The 22,769-nt window shown below is 42.0% G+C and overlaps 1 protein-coding gene across 2 annotated transcripts in view; it reads right to left on the bottom strand.

Moving 5' to 3' along the window:
• ACACA (acetyl-CoA carboxylase alpha) overlaps nt 1–22,769 on the bottom strand; it is a 571,750-nt gene that overhangs the window by 200,479 nt on the left and 348,502 nt on the right. For both annotated transcript variants that reach the window (XM_073616063.1, XM_073616061.1), the window contains exons 41-42: nt 3,558–3,827; nt 2,219–2,316 (exon numbers count right to left, since the gene is read on the bottom strand). In XM_073616063.1, the coding sequence (XP_073472164.1) occupies nt 2,219–2,316; nt 3,558–3,827 (368 nt within the window). The remainder of the gene's footprint in view (nt 1–2,218; nt 2,317–3,557; nt 3,828–22,769) is intronic.

The raw sequence follows: 22,769 nt of genomic DNA, 5'->3' as shown, positions 1-22,769 counted from the left end.
CCGGCTAGGGCTGCACTCCCATTCACATGGGCAGAAAAATCAATCCCATATCTTGGAATTCATTTAACAGCATCTCATTCTGACTTATTCTCAACCAATTATCCTCCTGTATTAAGACAGATCACAAATCTAATAAAACAATGGTCGCAACTTCCTTTATCCTGGATAGGGAAGATTAATGCAATCAAAATGACTATTCTACCCAAATTGCTTTATCTATTCAGAGTCCTCCCTATTCCAATTCCTTCCTATTTTTTGAGAATAGTACAAAAAAGAGCAACTTCGTTTATATGGGGATCTTCTAAACCACGTATACCTATACACACATTACATCTTCCCAAAAATAAAGGAGGCCTGGGATACCCTAATTTTACTAACTACTACAGAGCAGCACATTTGGCCAGTCTGTCCAAATACCATGCAAAACAGGAAATCCCATTATGGGTATTTATAGAGGCTTCAGAAAATGACCCTCTATTAATATCAAATTTATTATGGCTTGATCCTAAAGACCGCTTTAAAATTCATAATCCCATAACTAAACACTTCTTATCTCTCTGGGATAAACTAAAAACCAAATATCAGTTACAATCTCCACACAATCCTCTCCTTTCTTTTATCAGAAATCCGGCCTTTTATCCGGCATGGATCTACCCAAATTCTTTTAAAGCTTGGACAACATCAGGCATTCAGACACTAAATGACTTCATAGCATCTAAATCATTCCTTTCATTCCCATCGCTTAGAGAAAAATATGATCTACCAAATTCTGAGATATTTAGATATCTCCAAATCAAAAATTTCTATACACCATTCCTAAAGGGGGATACACCATTATCCCAATTATCCATTTTTGAATCAATCTGTACAAAAGATCCATTTGCTAAAGGTACAATTTCATCACTTTATAATCAATTATATGGAGTAGCAAATCTTAATAGACCCTCTTACGTTCAGAGGTGGGAGGAGGACCTGGGACGAACTTTAGAAGACACGGACTGGTCTAATATATGGCTCACATCTAAGTCATCTTCACCCAACATCTTGGCACTGGAGACAAATTATAAAGTCCTAACTCGCTGGTACCTTGTACCCGCTAGAGTGGCAAAATATTCACCTAATACCTCAGCTCTTTGTTTTCGAGGATGCCCAGAAATAGGCACATATTTACACATATGGTGGACGTGCCCAGTAATCCAAACCTTCTGGAAGGAAGTCTTCGTGATTGCATCTAAAATATTTAAAAAAATAATACAACCAGATCCATATTTAACTTTACTTAATCTAAAACCGGAATGGTTAACACTCTCTCAATTCAAACTCATGATCCAACTAATAACGGCTGCAAAACAAACAGTGGCCAAGGCATGGAAATCTCCTACGTTGGTACTAGCAGAAACAATTCACAGAATGAATAATACAATGTCCCATGCTAAGATGGTAGCCATCGATCAAAATCAAATTCCAAAATTTGAAAAACTTTGGCATCCTTGGATAAAACAACAGTTCCTGTCAAATTTCAATGACTCTGTCCTGTTGCCATGGTAACAGATTAAATGACTTACAGAGACACCCATTCTAAGGCTTCAAAGAGAACTAAAAAGAATAATAAACTGACGAGCGGGACAACCTTGTGGACCATACCTCTACCTTTCAACCCTTTTTCTTCTTTCTCTTTCCTTTTCTCCACCTTACGATTAAAGCTCATTATCAGAATTTATTTGACCTATATACACTCTACTTGTAAACAATATGTATAGTAGGTATAAATCATTTAAATACCTACAAAAGTAACTAAGGAAATGATATATATCTTTAATTTAGGTTTACGTGAACCCAATGTTTAATATTTGAAATTTCATGATATTTACCTATATAAACCCTACTGTAAAACAATGAGCTTACTTTATAGATCCTTGTAAACTTACTTTATGTATCTTTATAACATTGTATACTCAATAAACTTCTTTTGACAAGGAAATATTATTTTATTGTGCAAAAAAACATAGACAATTTTTTGACAATATCCAAAATTCTTACTAATGCTTGTAATAATTTAAAATTGGAAGATGTAGGCCTCATAATATCTGGCCAGTTGCTCTAAATGGGGCCACAGGCATAGTGGCATGCCAAAGAGTAGTGAATGGCAAAAAAGCAAGTAAACATACCAAAATATGCAAATAGTTAACAGCATATCCAACTATGGACACATATTTACCTTGATTCTCCTTCATCCTCCACATGTTCACAGTGCACAGAATTTAAAGCACTAACTTTTTTGTAATCCTGAGGTGTTAAATATAGATATTTAAAACCCTAAAAGAAATAATAGATGTTAGCAATGTATACAAGCATGTGGCCCTACAGTGATATACGACTAGTGTAAAGCTTGGGTGTACTTGGTGATAATTATGAAAGTGAGCTACCTTAAAGAGAACGAGCCATGCAAAATTACAACCGAAGGCTACCACAGATGAGTGCTGGGGGTAGAGGGCAATGGGCACCTACCTATTCAAAGTGCCTTCAGTTACTCATTCCATGCTAAAATAAAGGCAAATTCAAACAACTATTACTACTGCAGCATTGTCTGAATATAAGTGCATGCAGCATGGTGCAGGTTTTGGGGCTGAAACCTCCCCCATTAAAAAGGACTGCCCACTGCCAAGCACTCCCCTCCTCTACTAATGACCTTTACTGACCCCTGGACACTGCCCTAAATACTACTTACACTGGTCAGAACTCAGAGCAGACAGCCAAGCAGGCCTGAAACTATTCGAGCAAGTCAGCCTGCAGTACCAGTTCTGCCTTCATGGTCGACTCCTGCATCAGACTTGTTGGAGTGACTCATTATTCCCCGGACATGAAAAAATTGTGAATGAAAGTGAATGCTGAGTTTCTTGCTAAAGCTTACTTTTAAGGTAGACTGCATTTATAATTTTTATGTGACATTAGTTTTATTACATTTTTCAACGTTTTCTCCATGCGGTCCTTATCCTTGCGGTTTATTGGGGGCTTGCTTGTTAAGTTCTTAAAAAGTAAAAAATGGAGCACCGCAACCCATCTTTGATCTCTTCCATTCTGTCAGGGTAGCTCTCCATTTCTCAAAAGGTTACCCGCCCTGGTCTACATGAATACATGATTTCATTCCAGTGTAAAAAGCAATCAATGAATAATTCTTTAGCTGTAATGCTCAACATGAATTGGACAGTTGAATACTTTGTCTAATCAGAAACAAGAGTTGGTTTTGAGATTACATTTTAGGGTTAAGCATGGACATAAGACTAGGAGGGAGAAGCAGGAGAAAGACATCCAGCACCTATTTCCTTATCTGTTCAACTGATCATTTTCCCAACAGCAGTTGGCTGTAGGATGCCTGCTGTTGCTACAGATAGGAAATGTTTGGCCAAGCTTGCTGAAAACATATCCACCAGAAAATATTTCTCTAATAACTGAGCTGAGATTCCAGCTACAAAGTTCAGTATTCACCTATCCTTTATTGAAATCCAAGTTCTAGAACAGCTAATCGGCATGTTATTAAATATCTCTCACAAACTTACTTTATAGGGATCATCAGGATCTTCCCATGCAACATGGAACATGTGACGTATTTCTTCTGCTAAACCAATCCTTGCACCACTGTTTGCAGCAACATATACACGTGGAATGCCTTGTGACCTAGAAAGTTCTGATGCCCTTAAGTACAGCAAATCTTCTTGAGGTCCAAATGATCCAATTCTGTATGTGATGTCATTTCCTATAACAATGATGTCTCTGCCTTCTGGATATTCTGGAGATTTAAGGGTCATTTTCCAAGCCACCATTCCAATCTGTTGATAAAGCAATATAAAGTGTAAACAAACATAACACAGAGATGTATGCGTTGCTTTATATGACTACATCACTTAATGGTCTTAAGTGAAAGAGGCTCCAAAGAAGAAAGAAGCATTCAAGAAGCACTGGGACAAAAACATTTGGAGAGTTCACAGGCTCAGGTTAGGCTGCTCACAACAGACAGGTTACCAGAAAAAAGCATGCACCAATGGAAGGAGCCCCAGACCAAATGATAGAACAGTCCAAATTAATTTCATGGATTACACTACAAAATATCCAATACGTTTCAGGAGCCAGAAGAGAATAAACTACCCTTTCATCAGATACTGCTGTAACTATTACAATGCATTCAGCCTCAAGTCAACCATTATAGTCACTATCAGGGTGGATAAAAATCCATGATTTAAAAAAATCTTTTAAAAAAAAATCTGGTTTCTTTTATTTAAATCAGATTTTTTTGATGTTTAGCAAATTTATTTTAATAAAATGCCTTTGGAGTAAAAAATCTAAAGATAGTTCTCTATTTAAGTTACAGAGATAACATGCACTGCATTGATGCATTCACACAATTTACAGTAACCATGAGATAAAACAAAGTTCAGGAATATTCCTTTATCCCATTGTTTTGCTAACCTATGTACACTACAAACTGTATGATTGAATCAGTTCTGATATTGCTGTTTTACGAACCTGACAGCTTATTATTCTAAATAGGAAACCTTCATTTTGTTTGCAAATATTAAAGATTCTAACTACCAGCAAGAATAAGTCCTTACATTTAAAGTGCACCTGTAGTTTCAAATCCATCATGGCAGCGCCTGTTAGGGGGCATCCACTCACCTGCTGCCTCCAGATCCCTCACCTTGTTGTGTCACTGCTGCATTACCAGCTGTCCCATTAAAGTGAATGGGACTGTCGGTGAGTCAACAGTGGGTCAAAAGAGGAGCCGCTGTGGAACAGAGATAACAGTTGCTCTTTAAAAATTATGATTTAAATCAAGAATTAAATTGACTTGATTTAAATCATATCCACCCTGCACTCTATACTCCATAAATTCTCTATTTGGAGATGAAACTCTGGATGTACAGATCCAGAGTTCTCTAGTATAATAAAACAACAGAATTCCACTGCACATTAGCAAATCCTTGGTCAATAACTTCAACAGCACCAGCAAGAGTCATACGCATTGTTCTACTAAGTAAACTATAGGGAATTCATTCTGGATTTGTATAAATTATCTTCCTTTAATACTACAGGATTTACTAAAATTGTTAAAAATTGGTTTCCTGTTCCAAAGCCCTTGACACCTTAACAACCCTACCACCTGGTATCCAAGTGGTACTTTTACCATAAAACAGGGATCTCCGTCACATCTTTCGCCCATAAACCCCCCTTCCTTTCTCTCTCGCTTTCTCAGGTTCCCTCTTTCATGACAAGTATTACAAGCAATGTTGTATCATGTTTGCCTGTACTTTTTTTAAAAAGGATAAATGAACCTTTTGGAACATGTAGCATGTTCCAGCAGCTGCAGCCTCTCCCCCTCCTCCCCAGTGAGGGTGGGTAACTTCTCAGGATGGCCACGTCATTCATTCACAGTCCTCTGAATGGGAAACTGCAAGTGTGGACAGCCTTTGCGGCTGTCGGCTAGTAGTTTCAATGGCGCTGGTAGCTCAATCACTCTTCCTGTCGGTGTGTATCTGTCTGCCCGCACGAGGTACGAGCAGACAGATACACTGAGACATCTGCAGGAGTCCTGGCATTCGCGATCTGCTGATTGCGGGTGCAATACTTTCCAGACTCCAAGTAAAAAAAAAACAATAAATGCACATGTGCATTTTTTTTTTTTTTAAAGGTGAACTTATCCTTTAAACCAACAAAATAGATTTTTAAAAATAAATAAATATTAAATATATAAAATAAAAAAATACAAGATGTTAACTTTTTTTAGCTTGATAAATATAAAATATTGCATATGAATATTATGTGGCTTTTATCCTGTATATAGATGGAGCTCTTGGCTACTTTTCACGTTTTCCAATATCACTTTTCCCTGTTCACATAGCCCAAGGTGATATTTATATATAAAAAACATATAGGTTGCACTACTCAATCATATTATACAAATGAAAATGATTCAAATATTCCAAAAACAGTCCATAAGTGATGTGATATGTTATATCCTGACGTCAATCTGCACCATCCACCATAGTGATCATTAGAACAACAGTGCCTCCACCAACAGCTGAAAGGCTTGCTTACCAGCTCCAATTGATCCCTCTTTACAAGGGATCATATGCGCTTGTGGCTTTAGCCCAGCCAAGGCCTTTCTCCGGGTCTGGATGGTCTCCTACACAGATCACCCTTTGGCACCGTATTAGATATAGGGATTTCTCCAAAAAAAACAAAATGCTCCACATAGTGTAAAATCCTTATATGGTTTATTGGAATAAAAATATTGCACTTATAGCTGCCACTGATAACATGTGCCTTTTGTTTCTAGTGTATTGGCCGGTACACAAAACAAACCCGTCCTTCTAGAGCACGCGTGGGATTGGTGACGTCAGTGCATCTCTCTTCCCTACGTGTTTCGTCATAAGATGACATCGTCCAGGGACACAGTCAGCGTGATGAGTCACCACACTTTATACACTGCACAAACAACCAAGCCTCAGTCTGAATCTATGCATATCGTACAACCCACAGATGGCCAAGCCTCGATCTGAGCCTCAGTCAGCCATATTAAAAACCATACCAAGCCTCATTATGAAATCCTATATCTGAAAAAAGGAAATTTGTGATGCACATTAAATGTAATCAACGAACTCGCGAGACACTTGACAATTTGTCATATATAGTGTCTTAACTATACCTCGTTGATAATAGATACATTGACAAGAATTCATCCACCGAAAAATCCTGGTTTTAAGAACTTGTAATAGTTGAAAGCACATACAGTCTTACCTCACCCTCCCACACTTATGAATAAAAAAAGATTCTAAAAAAATCCTATATGACCTACATAACAAACGCCAAATTGGAAAAATAAACCAGACACTTCCTAAAAACCTTGAAGGTATAAGCCTATACTCGGAAGTAGTAAGATTTCATAGCAAGGTGTCACCAAATGGTGGCTCCCAACAGCGACACCTAGTGCATGGTTCAAAAACCACTATCGATTCCATTCTAGGTATCACACAAATAAAACTAACAACATACAAAAACCTTTTGTTTAAACTCCTACCCATTAGAAAAAACAGCACGAATGTCTAAAAAAGGCCAAAAAATCTACAAGCAGTCCGAGACTCAGATTCAAGTTCACAAACACATATTTATAAAAATAAATATAAAAATATAAAATCCCCTATGAGTTATTAATAAATGCATTGGTGTCAACATCAACGTTAAGGCCATAAGGGACATATTTTCTCAGTCTAGATACCCAAGCCATTTCTTGTTTCGAAATCTCCCTCACCATAAAACTGCCTTTCCAATGCGGTCTATATTTGTCTATCCCCAAATAAAGGGTGTTGGAATGATCCCTATCATGGATCACATCATAAAGTTTGAACACAAAGTGGTTTTTGAAACCCTTTCTGATGTTACTGATATGTTCCTTTACTCTCACCTGTAGGGCACATTTGGTCCTGCCCAGGTATTGCAGCCCGCATGGGCACTGAATCAAATATACTACCCCCCGTGGAAGTACATGCGATGAACGGCTCCATCTCAAACGAGCAAGAAGTGCTTGTAGGGGTAAAGCCACTTACCCTCCTATTTTTACAGCTATTAAGACTGCACACCTCACACTTCTTGCAACGATAATAACCCATACAGTTTTAAAAAAAGCAACTTTTTTTTTAGGTGGATCTTGAACACTTGGAGCTATGCTATCCATCAAAGATGCCGCCCCCTAAATATGGCCTGGTGTTTTTTGGGAAGAACAGCGTTTAGAATTTGATCATTGCCCAGAATGTGCCAGTGTTTCTATATTAGTTTTTTAACATTTTGCTATTGAACGGAAAAGGTAGTAATGAAAGGAAGTGAAAACCTAGTACTATCTGTATCTTTGGTTTTCTCCCTCAGCAATGCTGTCCTATCCAACTCTCGTACCGAACCAATCGTATCTCTAAGGGATTTGGGGTTATAAACCTTCTCTGTCATATAAAACAGTTGCCTGTGAATCAAACTCCTCCTCCTCAGTACAGTTGTGCCTAAGTCGCATCATTTGGCTTTTCGGTCTCAACCACGACTCAACTGCCTAAGGGGATATAGGAGTTTCTGTCCGTGGGCTTGAAGAAAGTAGATGTCACAAATCTTCCCTCTTTTATCGAAATCCTCAAATCTAGAAAAGTGATTTCTTCCTTACTGGCCCCAAAATTGAGAACAATCCCCCCATTGTTATTTTTAAGTTGTTCCATGAACTCACGCAACTTTACCTCACCGCCATCCCAAAGGAGGAGGATGTCATCTATATATCTAGCCCATAGGAGCACCTGAGGTCTCTGTTGGGCATAGATGATATCCTCCTCCCACTTGGTCATAAACAGATTGGCCAAACTAGGGGCATATTTTGCACCCATGGCCAAACCTTTATCCGGACGACAAAATTGGTTGTCAAACCAAAAATAATTGTGCATTGCTGCAAATTCTAGTAAATCCATAATAAAATCCAGCTGGAGCCCCAAAAGTCGATCTAGGACTAGCTTTACAGATTCCAAGCCTAGACGGTGAGGTATGATCGTGTATAAAAGAAGACACGTCTGCTGTCACCAACCACAACCCACTCCTTGGGCTAAGATTGGACAAGATAATAACATGTCTCGTATCTTTTAATATACGATGGCATCAACTGCACCAATAGGACGACCCGGGGGGGGCTAGACTGATCTTGTTGAATTTTGGGCAGGTAGTATATTATGGGGGTACATGGGGCATTTGATACCTAAAAAGACTTCTCTTTATTATTGATAAAAAAATAAAATCTCCAATTCCTTTTTGTATTTAACAACCAGATCTCTGTTTAAATAGGTATAAGTGTCACCCTCCCCTACTATATGGTACATTTCTGCCATATAGTCCCTTCTATCCAAAATTACAATCCCCCTCACCCTTTATTAGCAGGTGTGATCACTAAACCCTTATTTTTACATAAGGAATCCAGACCAGTTTTTCAGCGTTTTCACATTTTTTACCCTCATTTGACTCAAATCCCTCAAAACTACCTCTGCAGAAAACTTTTAAGGAGGGGGCTAATGCACCAGGGGGGATGAAAAGAGAAGCATTAGCGAGGTTGGAATGTTGAAATTCAGAAGACACTACTCTATTTTCTTTGATAGGATTTGTCAACAAGAATTGTTTTATATCCAATTTCCCCACATACTTGTGAACATCCATATATGTCTGAAATTTGCTCAACTTTCTCGGTGGAGCAAACTTCAGGCCCTTATCCAAAATACTCTTTTCTTAACCTGTCAGGACCTAATGACTCAAATTATAGATACCAGTTCCTCCTGTTTTCTTCCTTTTTTGCGTGTATCAGCCTCCCCCCTCTAGTTCTATCTCTTTGTTCTACGGGCCTCTTTATACCCTGATTGGGTCTGGGAAAACCCCAATTCAGGGGTGTTTTATAGTATTGATCAGCTCCATTTTCATTATAATTGGGATCGTGTCTGTTAGAATTATGTTGATATGAGCACGACGTAAGAAGAGGGACGGTCATGACGCAAGACGTCGACGGGAAGGGAGGAGCTTGAGGTGTGTCGGCCGTCCGGCGAGCTGGCGGCCTCTCATGCAGACAGGCTAGTGGACAGAGGCGGTTAAGGAGAAGAGGAAAGCTGTGCTGCGAGACCACTGATGCCGACAGACACCCCGGAGCCCGATGCGAACCGGGTCTAGCAGGGGGCACATAGCGGGACTAACGGAGCAGTGACCTCGGCCGCCCCCCAGCTCCCCCTACACCCTCTTCCCCCCTGGGTTCGGGCAGCGAGACCGTGAAGCTCCGACCAGGAGCGTCTCATCCTGTAGAGCTATATAGTGGAGCCAGCAGTACATGGGGACAGGACGCTACACTGGAATAGCCACGCTGGAAGGCAGCAGCGATACAGCGGAAGGTCCGTGGCAAGGGCTGCTACCTGCCATAAAGGTAAGAGAGGAACAAGGACTCCCTCGCAAAAGGGAAGACTCTCGGAGGAAGGTACGAGTGATATTGTGGAAAATTGTGGAATGAGATATTGTATACTACTGCTATACTTGCAATACTCGTAATACCTGTTGTAATTCCACTTTACCTGCAATAATATTAGGTGGGAATTCTGGAGCATTAAAGTTTAAATAGAAAGGCAAAGAGGTGAAGCTGGGGGTGACAGTGAGAGTCTTTTCTCTACAACAGAGCATGAGACCAAGACAGCCATTTTAGCCCCTTACCAGGAATAGGTCAGAATCATTGCACTACAGAGGAACAAGAAGCATGACAGGAATAAGGAGGAATAGAATTGGTGAGATATATCCTGAACTTGAGACACCCACAAAGGTAGTAGGGCATAAAAGTGCATTAAAGTGAACAGTTCTGAGAACATCAAATAAGCTAAAAACTCACGAACTTTTAAAGACACGAATCCCCTAAGCCCTAGCGATAAAAAATTATCAGTCCCAGGTCACTGAAATCATTATGAGTAGAGCTGCGTCCAAAGCTGGGAAGGGGGTGCACCTAAGACACCAAAAGACAACACTACAGAGACCACAATCAAGCAATAACTGGCCCGAGGGGGGAGAACAGGGAGTACTCACCTGGAGACCCAAAAGCCAGCCATGGCAGACAAAAAGAAGGGATCGAATGGAAGGGGGGACCAGATCCCCGACCATTCTAGAGATGAGTCATCAACCGAGAATGCTCTGGAAACAACCAGACTGGAAGAACATAGGCAGGAGACACAATTTCCCTCAAAAAATGAAATCTCAGAAATGTTTAAGACAGTGGAAACCTCAATTAAATCGGAGATAAGTATGTTGAGGACAGACCTAGGTAATCTACTGGCCAGGGTCGAGAGAACAGAAGACATAATGGACAAACAGGAGCGGGAACTATCCGAATTAAAAGAACAAGTTAAAATTACCCAACAAAACCAAATAAAAATCTGCTATAGGTTAGAAGACCAAGAAAATAGAAACCGTAGACAAAATCTGAGAATCTGAGGGGTTCCGGAATTGAGGGGAGAAGACTTGAGGAAGACCATAGTGGCAATCTTCAGCCCCCTCCTGGAATCAGGAGCAGAAGATTTCCCAAAAATTGAGCGGGTACACCGGATAGGAAGATTTGACACTATACGAACGGAAAGAAGTCGAGATATAATAGTAAGGTTCAGATTCTACAAGGACAAGGAAAACATATGGGTAAAATTAAGAGGAAAAACCCCGCTTCAACTTGAGGGGGCATGAATTCAAGTATTCGCGGATTTAGCCAAAGACACATTGGTGAGAAGACGGCACCTTAAGCCCCTCTTGGAGCAAATGATAAAACAAAATGTAAAATATTCATGGGGGTTCCCGGCCTGCTTGCTAGGAAGTAAAGACGGTAAAACAGCCAGGTTAAGATTCCCGGGAGAACTAGGGGAATTCTGCAGGAAACTAGACTTGCAGGTCCCCCCGCTGCTGGACTGGTCCAATGAACAGTGGGTAGATCTAGGAGCGGGTCTTGTGTAAAATGTCATGGGGACAGGGAGGGTCCTGGGTGGGGGGAGGTGGGGAATGGGGGGGCGGGGAAGGGAAGGGATAGCAGGATGAGAAGAAACCGTAAAGATAGAAGCGCTGCCAGGGGACGGCTAACCCACCCGGCCACTGTGGAAATGGGGGTCGGGGGGTCACACCGAGAGCTCCACCTTTGGAGGTGGAGACCAAGAGAGGGGCAAGATGTATGTGACGCACAAGCGTCTAAGGGTCCAGCTGAGACCAAACGGGGGGAGGGTGGGGAAAAGGTGGGGAGGGGAAGGGAGGGGAGACACCCCAGCCACAACTCTAAGAAAGTGTGGAATCTCTCCAAGGTAAAGGGAAAAGGGCCACACATAGGAGTGAAGAAGGATAGCAATGACCATAATAAAATTTACAACGTATAACGTCAGAGGTCTAAACATGGCCAATAAAAGACGAAATATTTTTAATGAGCTCAAGCTATTAGGGCCTGAAGTGGTCTTTCTCCAGGAAACACATATTTCACATGAGTCCAAACTAAGACTGTTTTCAAGTGAATATCTGATTTGGTACCAGGGAGATACCATTTCAAATAGAGCTCGGGGTGTTGCCATTGGGTTCGCAAAAAGAACAAGGTTTGTGCTGGAGGACAGATTGGTAGACCCGGAAGGTAGATACCTATTTCTTAGGGGCAGATTGTATGAGGGGGAGTACACACTGGCAAATATCTACGCACCTAATAAAAATTCGATGAAATATTTTGTGAACATCTTGGAAAAATTAAAGGAGTTTAGGAAGGGACATTTGATATTGATGGGTGATCTTAACTTCTGTATGGACCCAGGATTAGACAGTATGGCCCGAGCTCAGGGGACGAACAACATACAATTGAAAGGGGTAAAGCAAAAACTGTGCCTCTTCCAATTGGTAGATATATGGAGAGTTCAACACCCAGGAAAACGGGATTACACGTTTTACTCCCCTGTGCATGGGTCCTACTCCCGGATTGACTACGGATTTGTGGAACACAGGGATTTAGATGAGGTTTTAGACTCTAGGATAGGAAATGTTACTTTCTCAGACCATGCACCTCTGACTGTGGAAATGACAATAGGCGGAGGACCGGGCTACTCAGGACAATGGCGCTTAAATGAGGAACTAATTCGGGAGGAGGAGGGGTATGACAGAATTAGAAAGGAATTGGAGAATTATTTCTCAGTAAATGATACAGGGGAAGTATCGGGGTCCACCCTATGGGAGGCTCATAAGGCCTATATAAGAGGGGTCCTAATAGGGATGGGGGGCGAGGAAGAAAAGAGAGAGACGAGAGAAAATCTAAAAACTAACGGCGGATTTATCCAGGGCGGAACAAGAACATAAAAAACAACTGGGCCAGTTTTCTCGGGAGATATATCAACAGGTGGTAATCAAAAGGGCAGAGTTGAAAACGGCAATGGAGCAAGAATCAAGAATAACATTCAATAGGATTGCAAGGGAAAGATACTGATGGGGTAATAAACCAAGTAAACACCTGGCGAGAATGGTACAAAAGAAGAAAGCTAGAAATTTTATAGAGAAAGTCCAGACTAAAGATGGCTACATGGAATATTCATCTAGAAAGGTAGCGGATATTTTTAAGAACTATTACCAGGATTTATATTCAGTTAACAAACAAGACACTCAGTTAAATAATAGGAGGGAGAGAAATAACAACTACTTGAAGTTGCTCCCTAGGATCACAGACTCTTCCAGGGAACTCTTGGAAGCGCCAATTTCTGAAGAGGAAATAAGAAAGGCACTATCAGGAGTGCCCCCCGGGAAAAGTCCTGGCCCGGATGGGTTCACATTGTTTTAGTAAAAAAATTTAAAGAGATATTAATCCCAAGGTTGTGTCACTACATGAATGGGCTGGGAGATAGCTACGAGATGAGTAAGGAAGCCTTGAAGGCATCCATTACAATCATACTGAAAGAGGGCAAGGAGAAAACGAAAAAATGTTCAAGCTACCGCCCTATCTCTCTGCTTAACTCCGATACAAAATTATATGCGAAAGTTCTGGCAGGCTAAAGGAGCTAATGAACTCCTTGGTTAACCCAGACCAGGTGGGATTTGTCCCTAAAAGAGAAGGGAGAGATAATGGGGTTAAAACGCTGCTCCTGTTGCAAAAGATAAAGGATAGTGGACCCCCAGGGCTACTTCTGTCAATTGATGGCGAAAAGGTCTTTGACAGAGTAGACTGGGGGTTCATGATACAGACCCTGGAGATAATGGGATTAGGGCCCAAAATGATCCAAAAGATTAAAACTCTATACCATCACCCTACTGCAGCAAAAAGAGTTAACGGTTTAATGTCCCAACCTTTTGAGATGAAAAATGGCACTAGACAGGGGTGTCCCCTGTCCCCATTGCTCTTTGTTCTGACCCTGGAACCGCTCCTGGCAACAATACGTAGAGACCCCGACATAAGAGGTATTACGGTGGGAGAGGACGAACATAAAATCGCAGCATTTGCTGATGACGTGCTGTTCTATATAACGAACCTAATGACTTCCATGCCCAAGCTAGTAAAAGCCTTGAGAAAATACGGAGAGGTATCTAACTTCCAAACAAATTTAGCAAAGTCGGAAATATTAAACATCAACCTAGGTAAGGCAGAATTAAAGAACGTGAAAAAAGAGTTTAGCTTTGGCTGGACCAAGGAATTAAGGTACTTGGAAATTAGACTTGCAAACTCAATTGAGAAGATATATAATAAAAATTATTTACCCCTACTTGATGAAGTTAGATCCGACTGTAAAAGATTCGCCAGCAGGCCTCTCTCATGGATAGGCCGCATCAATGTCATTAAAATGGTCCTGCTCCCTAAAATTACGAATCAATTTCAGATGATTCCAGTGGCACTCCCCCTATACTACCTAAGAAAGCTAAAAAAGATAATAATGAATTTTATATGGGAAAATAGAAGACCGAGAGTCTCCTTCCAGATTTTAAAACAAAGGAAAATAAATGGTGGCCTGGCCGTGCCAGATTTTCAGAACTATTATAAAGCCATAGTCCTGTCAAGATTGGTTGAATGGGCAAAGAGAGAAAATGAAAAAAGGTGGGTGAAAATAGAGAAAACTCTTAGTAAAGCACAATTGGGAAGTATTATTTGGAATCCTCCACACTTTAGAATCTTAGATAACAACACTCACGTAAACACACGAAATGTCTTTAAAATTTGGGATGGGATATATAAGAAAGTGAATGGGAAATATAATTCATCCTTACTTGCACTGAAAGATAATCCATTTTTTTGCACCGGGAACAGAAAATGTAGGAGGAAAGGAGTTATTTTGGGGAATAACACAATTAAGAGATATAATTAAAGAAGGTAAAATGATGACACTTCAAGAACTTAGACACGGGAAGGTGGCACGGGGGATGGATGAGTGGCGGTAAGTACAATTGAACCATTTTGTGAGCAAACTACCACACCCCATTAGGTCGGGAGAAGAATTGACAGAGATGGAAAGGTTATGTGACATAGAAGACCCGAGAAACATAATCTCTAAACTATATAAAATCTTGATGATGACAGAAAAATTGGAGATACCGCCATTCATTGGGAAATGGGAGAGGGAATTGGGCACAAAGAAAGATAAAAACACAATTAGTAAAATTTTGAATATCATCTTTAGCTCGGCAGTAGACTCTCGAACTGCAGAAATGAACTATAAATGTATATGTAGAAGCTATGGGACACCAGACATAATAAGCAAATATCAGAAAAATAGTTCGGCACTCTGCTGGTGAGGCTGCCAAGAAGTAGGAACAATGGCCCACCTTTGGTGGAATTGCCCTAAAATAAAAATTTTCTGGAAGAAGATTCTTGCTCTAATCAAGACAATTACTGAAATAGAGGTGGTAGAGGACCCTTGGGTGGTGTTGTTTCATGGTGGAGAAGGAGACATAAATAAATATAGGCGATCACTGGTCCCTCACCTCTTAAATGCAGCAAAGAGACTGATACCAAAGAGCTGGCAGAGGAGGGAGAGCCCAGAGGCATGGGAGTGGAACAATGCAGTAGAGGAATCATATAATATGGAGACCCTGGCGAATACTATAGACGAAGTAAGCAGTGGGAGTTCAGAAGCTTGGGAATGTTGGAAAAAATTTTAAAAATCCTGGAGTTATGCTAAAGAACTGAAAGCCTTAGATTAGAGAAGGAGAGTAGAAGAGGAAACGACCTTGGAGAGAGGGGGATATGGGCGTGCTGGGGTGAGAAGGGAGGGAGGGAAGAGAAATTAAGACGAGAAGAGATAGGATATGGTTCCTTGGTCTTTTTTTTTTTCTCTGGGATGTGCAATGTAATATATAACTCTTTTTGATATGGCAATGTGCTACTATGATGAGACACCGAGAGGGAGACCAAAGAAAAATGAACTGCAAAGTTGATTTAAGCCCCTCGAAAAGGTTGACTGAAGTGGGAAAAAAAAAAAGAATTATGCTTATAGGTCTCTATGGACCTATTGTTAATTTTGCCATTGTAACATTCATTACTGGGACCAAAATTATTTGGCGGAGCATCCCCATCATGTAAGGGGGGAAATCAAATTTCAGTGGGAATATTATACCCATAATCCATGTTGTTATTTCTCCCACCATAATGGTGGGGTGTGGCCAGTGGCGTATCATCCATGTGTGCAGGGTGTGCAGTGAACACGGGCCCACATGGTAGGGGGGCCCACTGCTCCCTGCCACACACTGCCCACATGAAGTAAAAATAGGTCCATAACATTTCCTTGGGACCCATGATTTCGATCAGAGGGGCCCAAGAGGTGTAGCATCGGTGGACTTTTTTTATTTTCGGCTCTCAGGGGAGGCAGCTAAAGCCGCATATTCCGATGATATCAGTATAGTTCCAGCAGCTCAGTGACTCCAGGGGGCGGAGCTCGGGTGATGGAGCCATGCTGTATACTCGCAGCAGTGTGTAGTGTGACTGCTCCCTCCTCTTGGGTGCCCCCTGTGTTGTGGGAGATGACTGGAAACGTCTTCTGTCACAGCACAGTGCTGAATGGGGAGATGAGCAGAGAATGTCAGTGTGTGGGGGGGTTGTCAAAATTGGTTGTATACTGGTCAATGTGTTATCCACCTCTGAGCCAAAGGAGTACCATCCCTGGGTACAATATATGCACCGCACCAATGGATGAAACCTGTCAGGCACTACAGCTGCGCCTGTCACTAAGTACAGGGGTCCCAACCCCCAGGCTGCAGACCGGTACTGGTCCATGGCCTGTCAGCCATCGGGCCGCACTTCCCCTGGGAGGAGAGAGCCTGCTTGTTTTCAATATGTCAGATTCTGTGAGCCGGGTCACCTCTTATGAGATCAACACATCAGCGGCGCATTAAATTCTCATAGGAGGGGAACCCTATTGTCAACTGTGCATGTGCCGATCGTAGGGTTCCCGCCTTAAGAATCTAATGCCAGCTGATCTGGCTGAGTCTGTAGCACTCGGAAGAGGCTGCATAGCCATACATTGAGAGGTTTTACTGCAAAGAGAAAACTGCATCTGGTGGCTACGGGTGGCAAGTGACATGCAGCCTCTGGTGGCAGGCTACAGGTGCCAGTGACACGCAGTTTTTGGTGGCAGGAGATGATGGCAAGTGGCACTCATCTGGAGGCTGGCAACGGTGGCAAATGACACACATCTGGTAGAAGGCTACAGGTGTCAAGTGACACACTACATCTGGTGGTAGGCTACGGGTGTCAAGTGACACTCTGCATCTGGTGGTAGGCAACAATGGCAAGTAACACGCATATGGTGGAAGGCATCAGTGGCAAGTGACATGCTGCATCTGGTGGCAGGTGACAGTGGCAAGTGACAATCCGCATCTGGTGGCAGGTGAAGGTGGCAAGTGACACGCTGCATCTGGTGGCAGGTGACGGTGGCAAGTGACACCCTGCATCTGGTGGCAGGCGACAGTGGAAACTGACATGCTGCATCTGGTGGCATGTGACGGTGGCAAGTGACACGCTGCATCTGGTGGCAGGCGACAGTGGCAAGTGAGAGGCTTCAGCTGGTGGCAGGTGACATGGCAAGTGACACGCTGCATCTGGTGGCAGGCAACAGTGGCAAGTGAGAGGCTGCACCTGGTGGCTGGCGATGGTGGCAAGTGACATGCTGCATCTGATTGCAGGCAACAGTGGCAAGTGAGAGGCTGCATCTTGTGGCAGGTGACGGTGGCAAGTGACACACTCATGCATCCAACTGATTCTGCATTATGGCGAATTGAACTATCACATTATACATTACAGTGTAGTAAAATAAATAATGTGATCCAGTTATCCTGACACTTTATTGAGCATTGTGAAATTTGGTGCCAAAAAGGTTGGGGACTGCAAAGTACATACAGTGCTGCTAAGTTTAAACACCACCAGCCTGGATTCACCTCCCTCCACTTCTCCCAGCACTTTCAGTGTGCTCCAATGCTGCCTGTAAAAAGATGTCTACAGGGTGGAGACAGGGCTGCTGTCTGCCGCTGACAAGTGCTGGCCGGATGGCTCATTGCATGTGTTCCCACCGGGAGGGATTCCAGCTGCAGGAGTTCATTCTGAGAGAGGTGGAGGGAGAGTCCAGGCCAGTGGTGTCCCTCAGCATGTTCTAACTGTAGGGGGGATGGGCTCACTAGAACATGACAGAGATCACTGCTCCTAATCACTGGGAGCAGTAGATCCCTGTCATGTTGCTAGGCAGAACAGGGAAATTCCTTGTTTACATAGGCATCTCCCCGTTCTGCCTCTCCATGCCACAATCGGGGGCCCCCGGCGGACATAGAGTCCGCAGGACCCGGGGGCACGTTTCCGCAGCGTGCGCGAGCCTGCTAGCCGCAGATGATGCAGCGACATATGGGTACGTTGTTTTGCGTACCCATGCCACTTTGCTGACGTATATCGGCGTGAGCCGGTCGGCAAGTGGTTAACATTACCGCATTCTGCACAATGTATTCATCTCAGACACAACTAACCACACCCCCTTAAAGCCCCACCCAATGTTTAGCACAATTTAAACCACACCCACTCTTTGCTAGGGTGTACGCATTTTTAATTTTTTCGATGGCTAGGGCCCACTTTTGATCTTGCACACGGGCCCACTGATTTCATGATACGCCCCTGGGTGTGACAAATTGGTCCCAATCCCGTCCTTGTGGTGGGAGTCTTTGTCCATATTGTTTTGGTGGACCATTCCAGGAATTTTTCCTATAAGGTCCTCTCAACCTAAAAAAAATTGTTCCTTTTTTCAAAACTATACAGATTATTGTCATTGCAAGAAGTGTGAGGTGTGCAGTCTTAATAGCTGTAAAAGTAGGAGGGTGAGTGGCTTTACTTCTACGAGCACTTCTTGCTCGTTTGAGATAGAGCTGTTCATCACATGTACTTCCACAGGGGGTGGTATATTTGATTCAGTGCTCTTGCAGGCTGCAATAAGTCGGCAAGACCAAACGTACCCTACAGGTGAGAGTAAAGGAACATATCAGTAAGATCAGAAAACGTTTCAAAAACCACTCTGTGTCCGAACATTATGATGTGATGCATGATAGGGATCCTTCCAACACCCTTTATTTGGGGATAAATAAATATAGACCGCATTGGAGAGGCAGTTCTATGGTGAGGGACAATTTAAAACAAGAAATGGCTTGGGTATCTAGACTAAGAACATATGTCCCTTATGACCTTAACGTTGATGCTGACATCAATGCAATTATTAATAACTCATAGGGGATTTTATATTTTTATATTTATTTTTATAAATATGTGTTTGTGAACTCAAATCTGAGTCTCGGACTGCTTGTCGATTTTTTGGCCTTTTTTAGAAATGCATGCTTGTGCTGTTTTTTCTAATGGGTAGGAGTTTAAACAAAAGTTTTTTGTATGTTGTTAGTTTTATTTGTGTGATACCTAGAATGGAATAGATAGTGGTTTTTGAACCATGCGCTAGGTGTCACTGTTGGGAGCCACCATTTGGTGACACCTTGCTATGAAATCTTACTACTTCCAGGTATAGACTTTCCTTCAGGGTTTTTAGGAAGTGTCTGGTTTATTTTTCCAATTTGGCGTTTGTTATGTAGGTCATATAGGATTTTTTTAGAATCCTTTTTTATTCATAATAAGTGTGGGAGGGTTAAGTAACACTGTATGTGCTTTCAACTAATACAAGCTCTTAAAACCAGGATTTTTCGGTGGATGAATTCTTGTTAATGGATCTAGTCCCAACGAAGTATAGTTAAGACACCATATATAACAAATTGTCAGTTGTCTCATGAGTTTGTTGATTACATTTAATGTGTATCACAAATTTCCTTTTTTCAGATATAGGATTTCATGAGGCTTGGTATGGTTTTTAATATGGCCAACCGAGGCTCAGATCTGTGTTTTGTACGATATGCATAGATTCAGACTAAGGCTTGGTTGTTTGTGCAGTGCATAAAGTGTGGTGACTCAGCACGCCACCCATGCCCCTGGACAACGCCATCTTATGACGTCACCAATCCCATGCGTGCTCTAGGAAGGGTTTGTTTTGTGTACCGGCCGATACACTAGAAACAAAAGGCGCAAGTTATCAGCGGCAGCTGTAAGTGCAATATTTTTTTATTCCAATAAACATATTGATATTGATACATGATTTTACACTATGTGGAGCTCTTTTTTTTTGAGAAATCCCTATATCTAATATGGTGCCAAGGGGTGATCCTGTGTAGGAGACCATTCGGACCCGGAGAAAGTTCTTGGCTGGGCTAAAGCCACAAGGGCATATGATCCCTTTTAATGAGAGATCAATTAGAGCTGGTAAGTGAACCTTTTAGCTGTTGGTGGAGGCACTGATGTTCTAATGATCACTATGGTGGTGAACGGTGAAGATTCGATGTCAGCATAGAACATATCACATCACTTATGGACTGTTTTTAGAATATGTGAATCACTCTCATTTGTATAATATGATCGATTAGTGCAACCTATATGTTTTTTGTTTTTTCACTATGTATTTGTCTCACAGGAGGTTTGCTGCTTATACGTTTCTTATGTTAGATTATTCTATAGCACTTTTTTTTACACGTTTTAATTATATTTATATATACTACTGAGTGAGTAAGAGCAAAGTTTCATTTGGAGAAAAGGAGTCTAAAGGCAAACACATACCTGCTATACTCTTAATAAAAATACTACTGTTTAACCCCTTCCCGCCGACCGTACGCACATATGTGACCTCGGCTTTAAGGGGTTATACAGGGATGATGCATGCAGCTGCATGCATCATCCCAGTACCATTTTTTAGAGCGGGCAGTCGGCTCTTCAGGGATAACAACCGGTGCTGTTATCCCGAAGGAGCGAGAGGAAACGTCCCCCCCCTCCAGCCGCTCTTTCTAGGCCTCCCATCCCACTGGGAGACCTGATCCGTGTTCCCGCACTTCCGCTGGCTAGAGTGAGACTGATGGCTTCGATCCAGTCTCCTTTGTGTAAACACGGAAGCAACGTCACAATGTCACTTCCGGTTTACTCGGTTGCCAATGGTGTTGTTTAAAAAAAAAAAAAATATATAACAGTATTCAGAATCACTGTCTTTGGTGATCTGAATACTTTGAAGTGCAAAGGAGGGACCCCAGATCCCTCCATAAAGAGTACCTGTCACCACCTATTACTCTCACAAGGGATGTTTACATTCCTTGCGACCGCAATAAAGGTGATCACATTTTTTTTTTTAAGTGACAATGTAAAAAAATAAAAATAAATAAGAAAAAAATATTAAAAATGTTAAAGCACCCCTGTCTTCGCAAGCTCGTACTGCAAAGAAAACGCACACGTAAGTCGCGCCCGCATATATAAACGGTGTTCAAATCACACATGTGAGGTATTGCCGCGATCATCAGAGCGAGAGCAATAATTCTAGCACTAGACCTCTTCTGTAACTCCAACCTGGTAACCATTATTTTTTTTTAAATGCTGACTTTGGAGATTTTTAGGTACTGTAGTTTGTCGCCATTCCATGAGTGTGCGCATTTTCAAAAAATGTGATAAAGGCCAAATGGTGACTTAGGTGCTAGCAGTATCCTCTGGTGACTTTGTGCTCCCCCTCAAGGGTCCCCACTCACCGAGTCCACTCACCCCAAAGGGGCAATGCGCATATAGATGTAACTGCTGCAAATAATTTGCCACCGTAGTTGTTACGTTTCCAAGGATGGACCTCTATCTCCAGGTAGGTTATAGCGTGATCTTTAATTAGTTCCTCATAGGAGAAAAGAGATGTAGACTCCCATAGTGTAGTAAATTGATGTAAATGTATTAAAAAACATTAAACAGATAAAAGGATAAAAGTCACAAGCAAGACCTTCAAATAGGCATTCCAAAAAAAGCCATATACTGCAGTGTGTAGGTATTATGGCAGGCTCCTAAATAGTAATCGAGCCTCGGAACATATAGCAAGCGCTAGACGCAGAGTGGAGACAGCAGCGGTGCACTGCGTTCCATCTGTGTTCCACCTGCTCGTAAACCAGGAAGTGACGTAGCGTGCATAGCGCCATTATACGCGTTTCGTCATAGACGTCCTCAGCGACGGTCTATGAAGTAACGGTGTTATAATTGAGTTTGGGATTATATTTATTGCACAGGTTACTAATATATCACTCAGTGACAGATCATAGACACACCTATATCTGAACAACTGGTATTTCATTTGAGGTGGGATCATATACATTGAATATAGGTGTGGCATACCCACTAGTGGTGCAGCACTCAGCCCCCCCTCTCTCTTTTCTGTTCACGCCTTGATATTAATCATGAGTAGGTAGCGCCATTTACCCCAATTTATTTTGTGAAAAAACAAAACAAACCCATCAGAGAGATGGCAAAAACATTAGGTGTGGCCAAATCAACTGTTTGGAACATCCTTAAAAGGAAAGAACGCACCGGTGAGCTCAGCAACACCAAAAGACCCCGAAGACCACGGAAAACAACTGTGGTGCATGACCGAAGAATTCTATCCCTGGTGAAGAAAACACCCTTCACAACAGTTGGCCAGATCAAGAACACCCTCCAGGAGGTAGGTGTATGTGTGCCAACAATCAAGAGAAGACTTCACCAGAGTGAATACAGAGGGTTCACCACAAGATGTAAACCATTGGTGAGCCTCAAAAACAGGAAGGGCAGATTAGAGTTTGCCAAACAACATCTAAAAAAGCCTTCACAGTTCTGGAACAACATCCTATGGACAGATGAGACC

The sequence above is a fragment of the Aquarana catesbeiana genome, linkage group LG02, assembly GCF_042186555.1.
Source record: "Aquarana catesbeiana isolate 2022-GZ linkage group LG02, ASM4218655v1, whole genome shotgun sequence".
In the NCBI taxonomy this organism is placed as follows: domain Eukaryota; kingdom Metazoa; phylum Chordata; class Amphibia; order Anura; family Ranidae; genus Aquarana; species Aquarana catesbeiana.
This window is presented reverse-complemented; position numbering and strand designations above follow the sequence as displayed.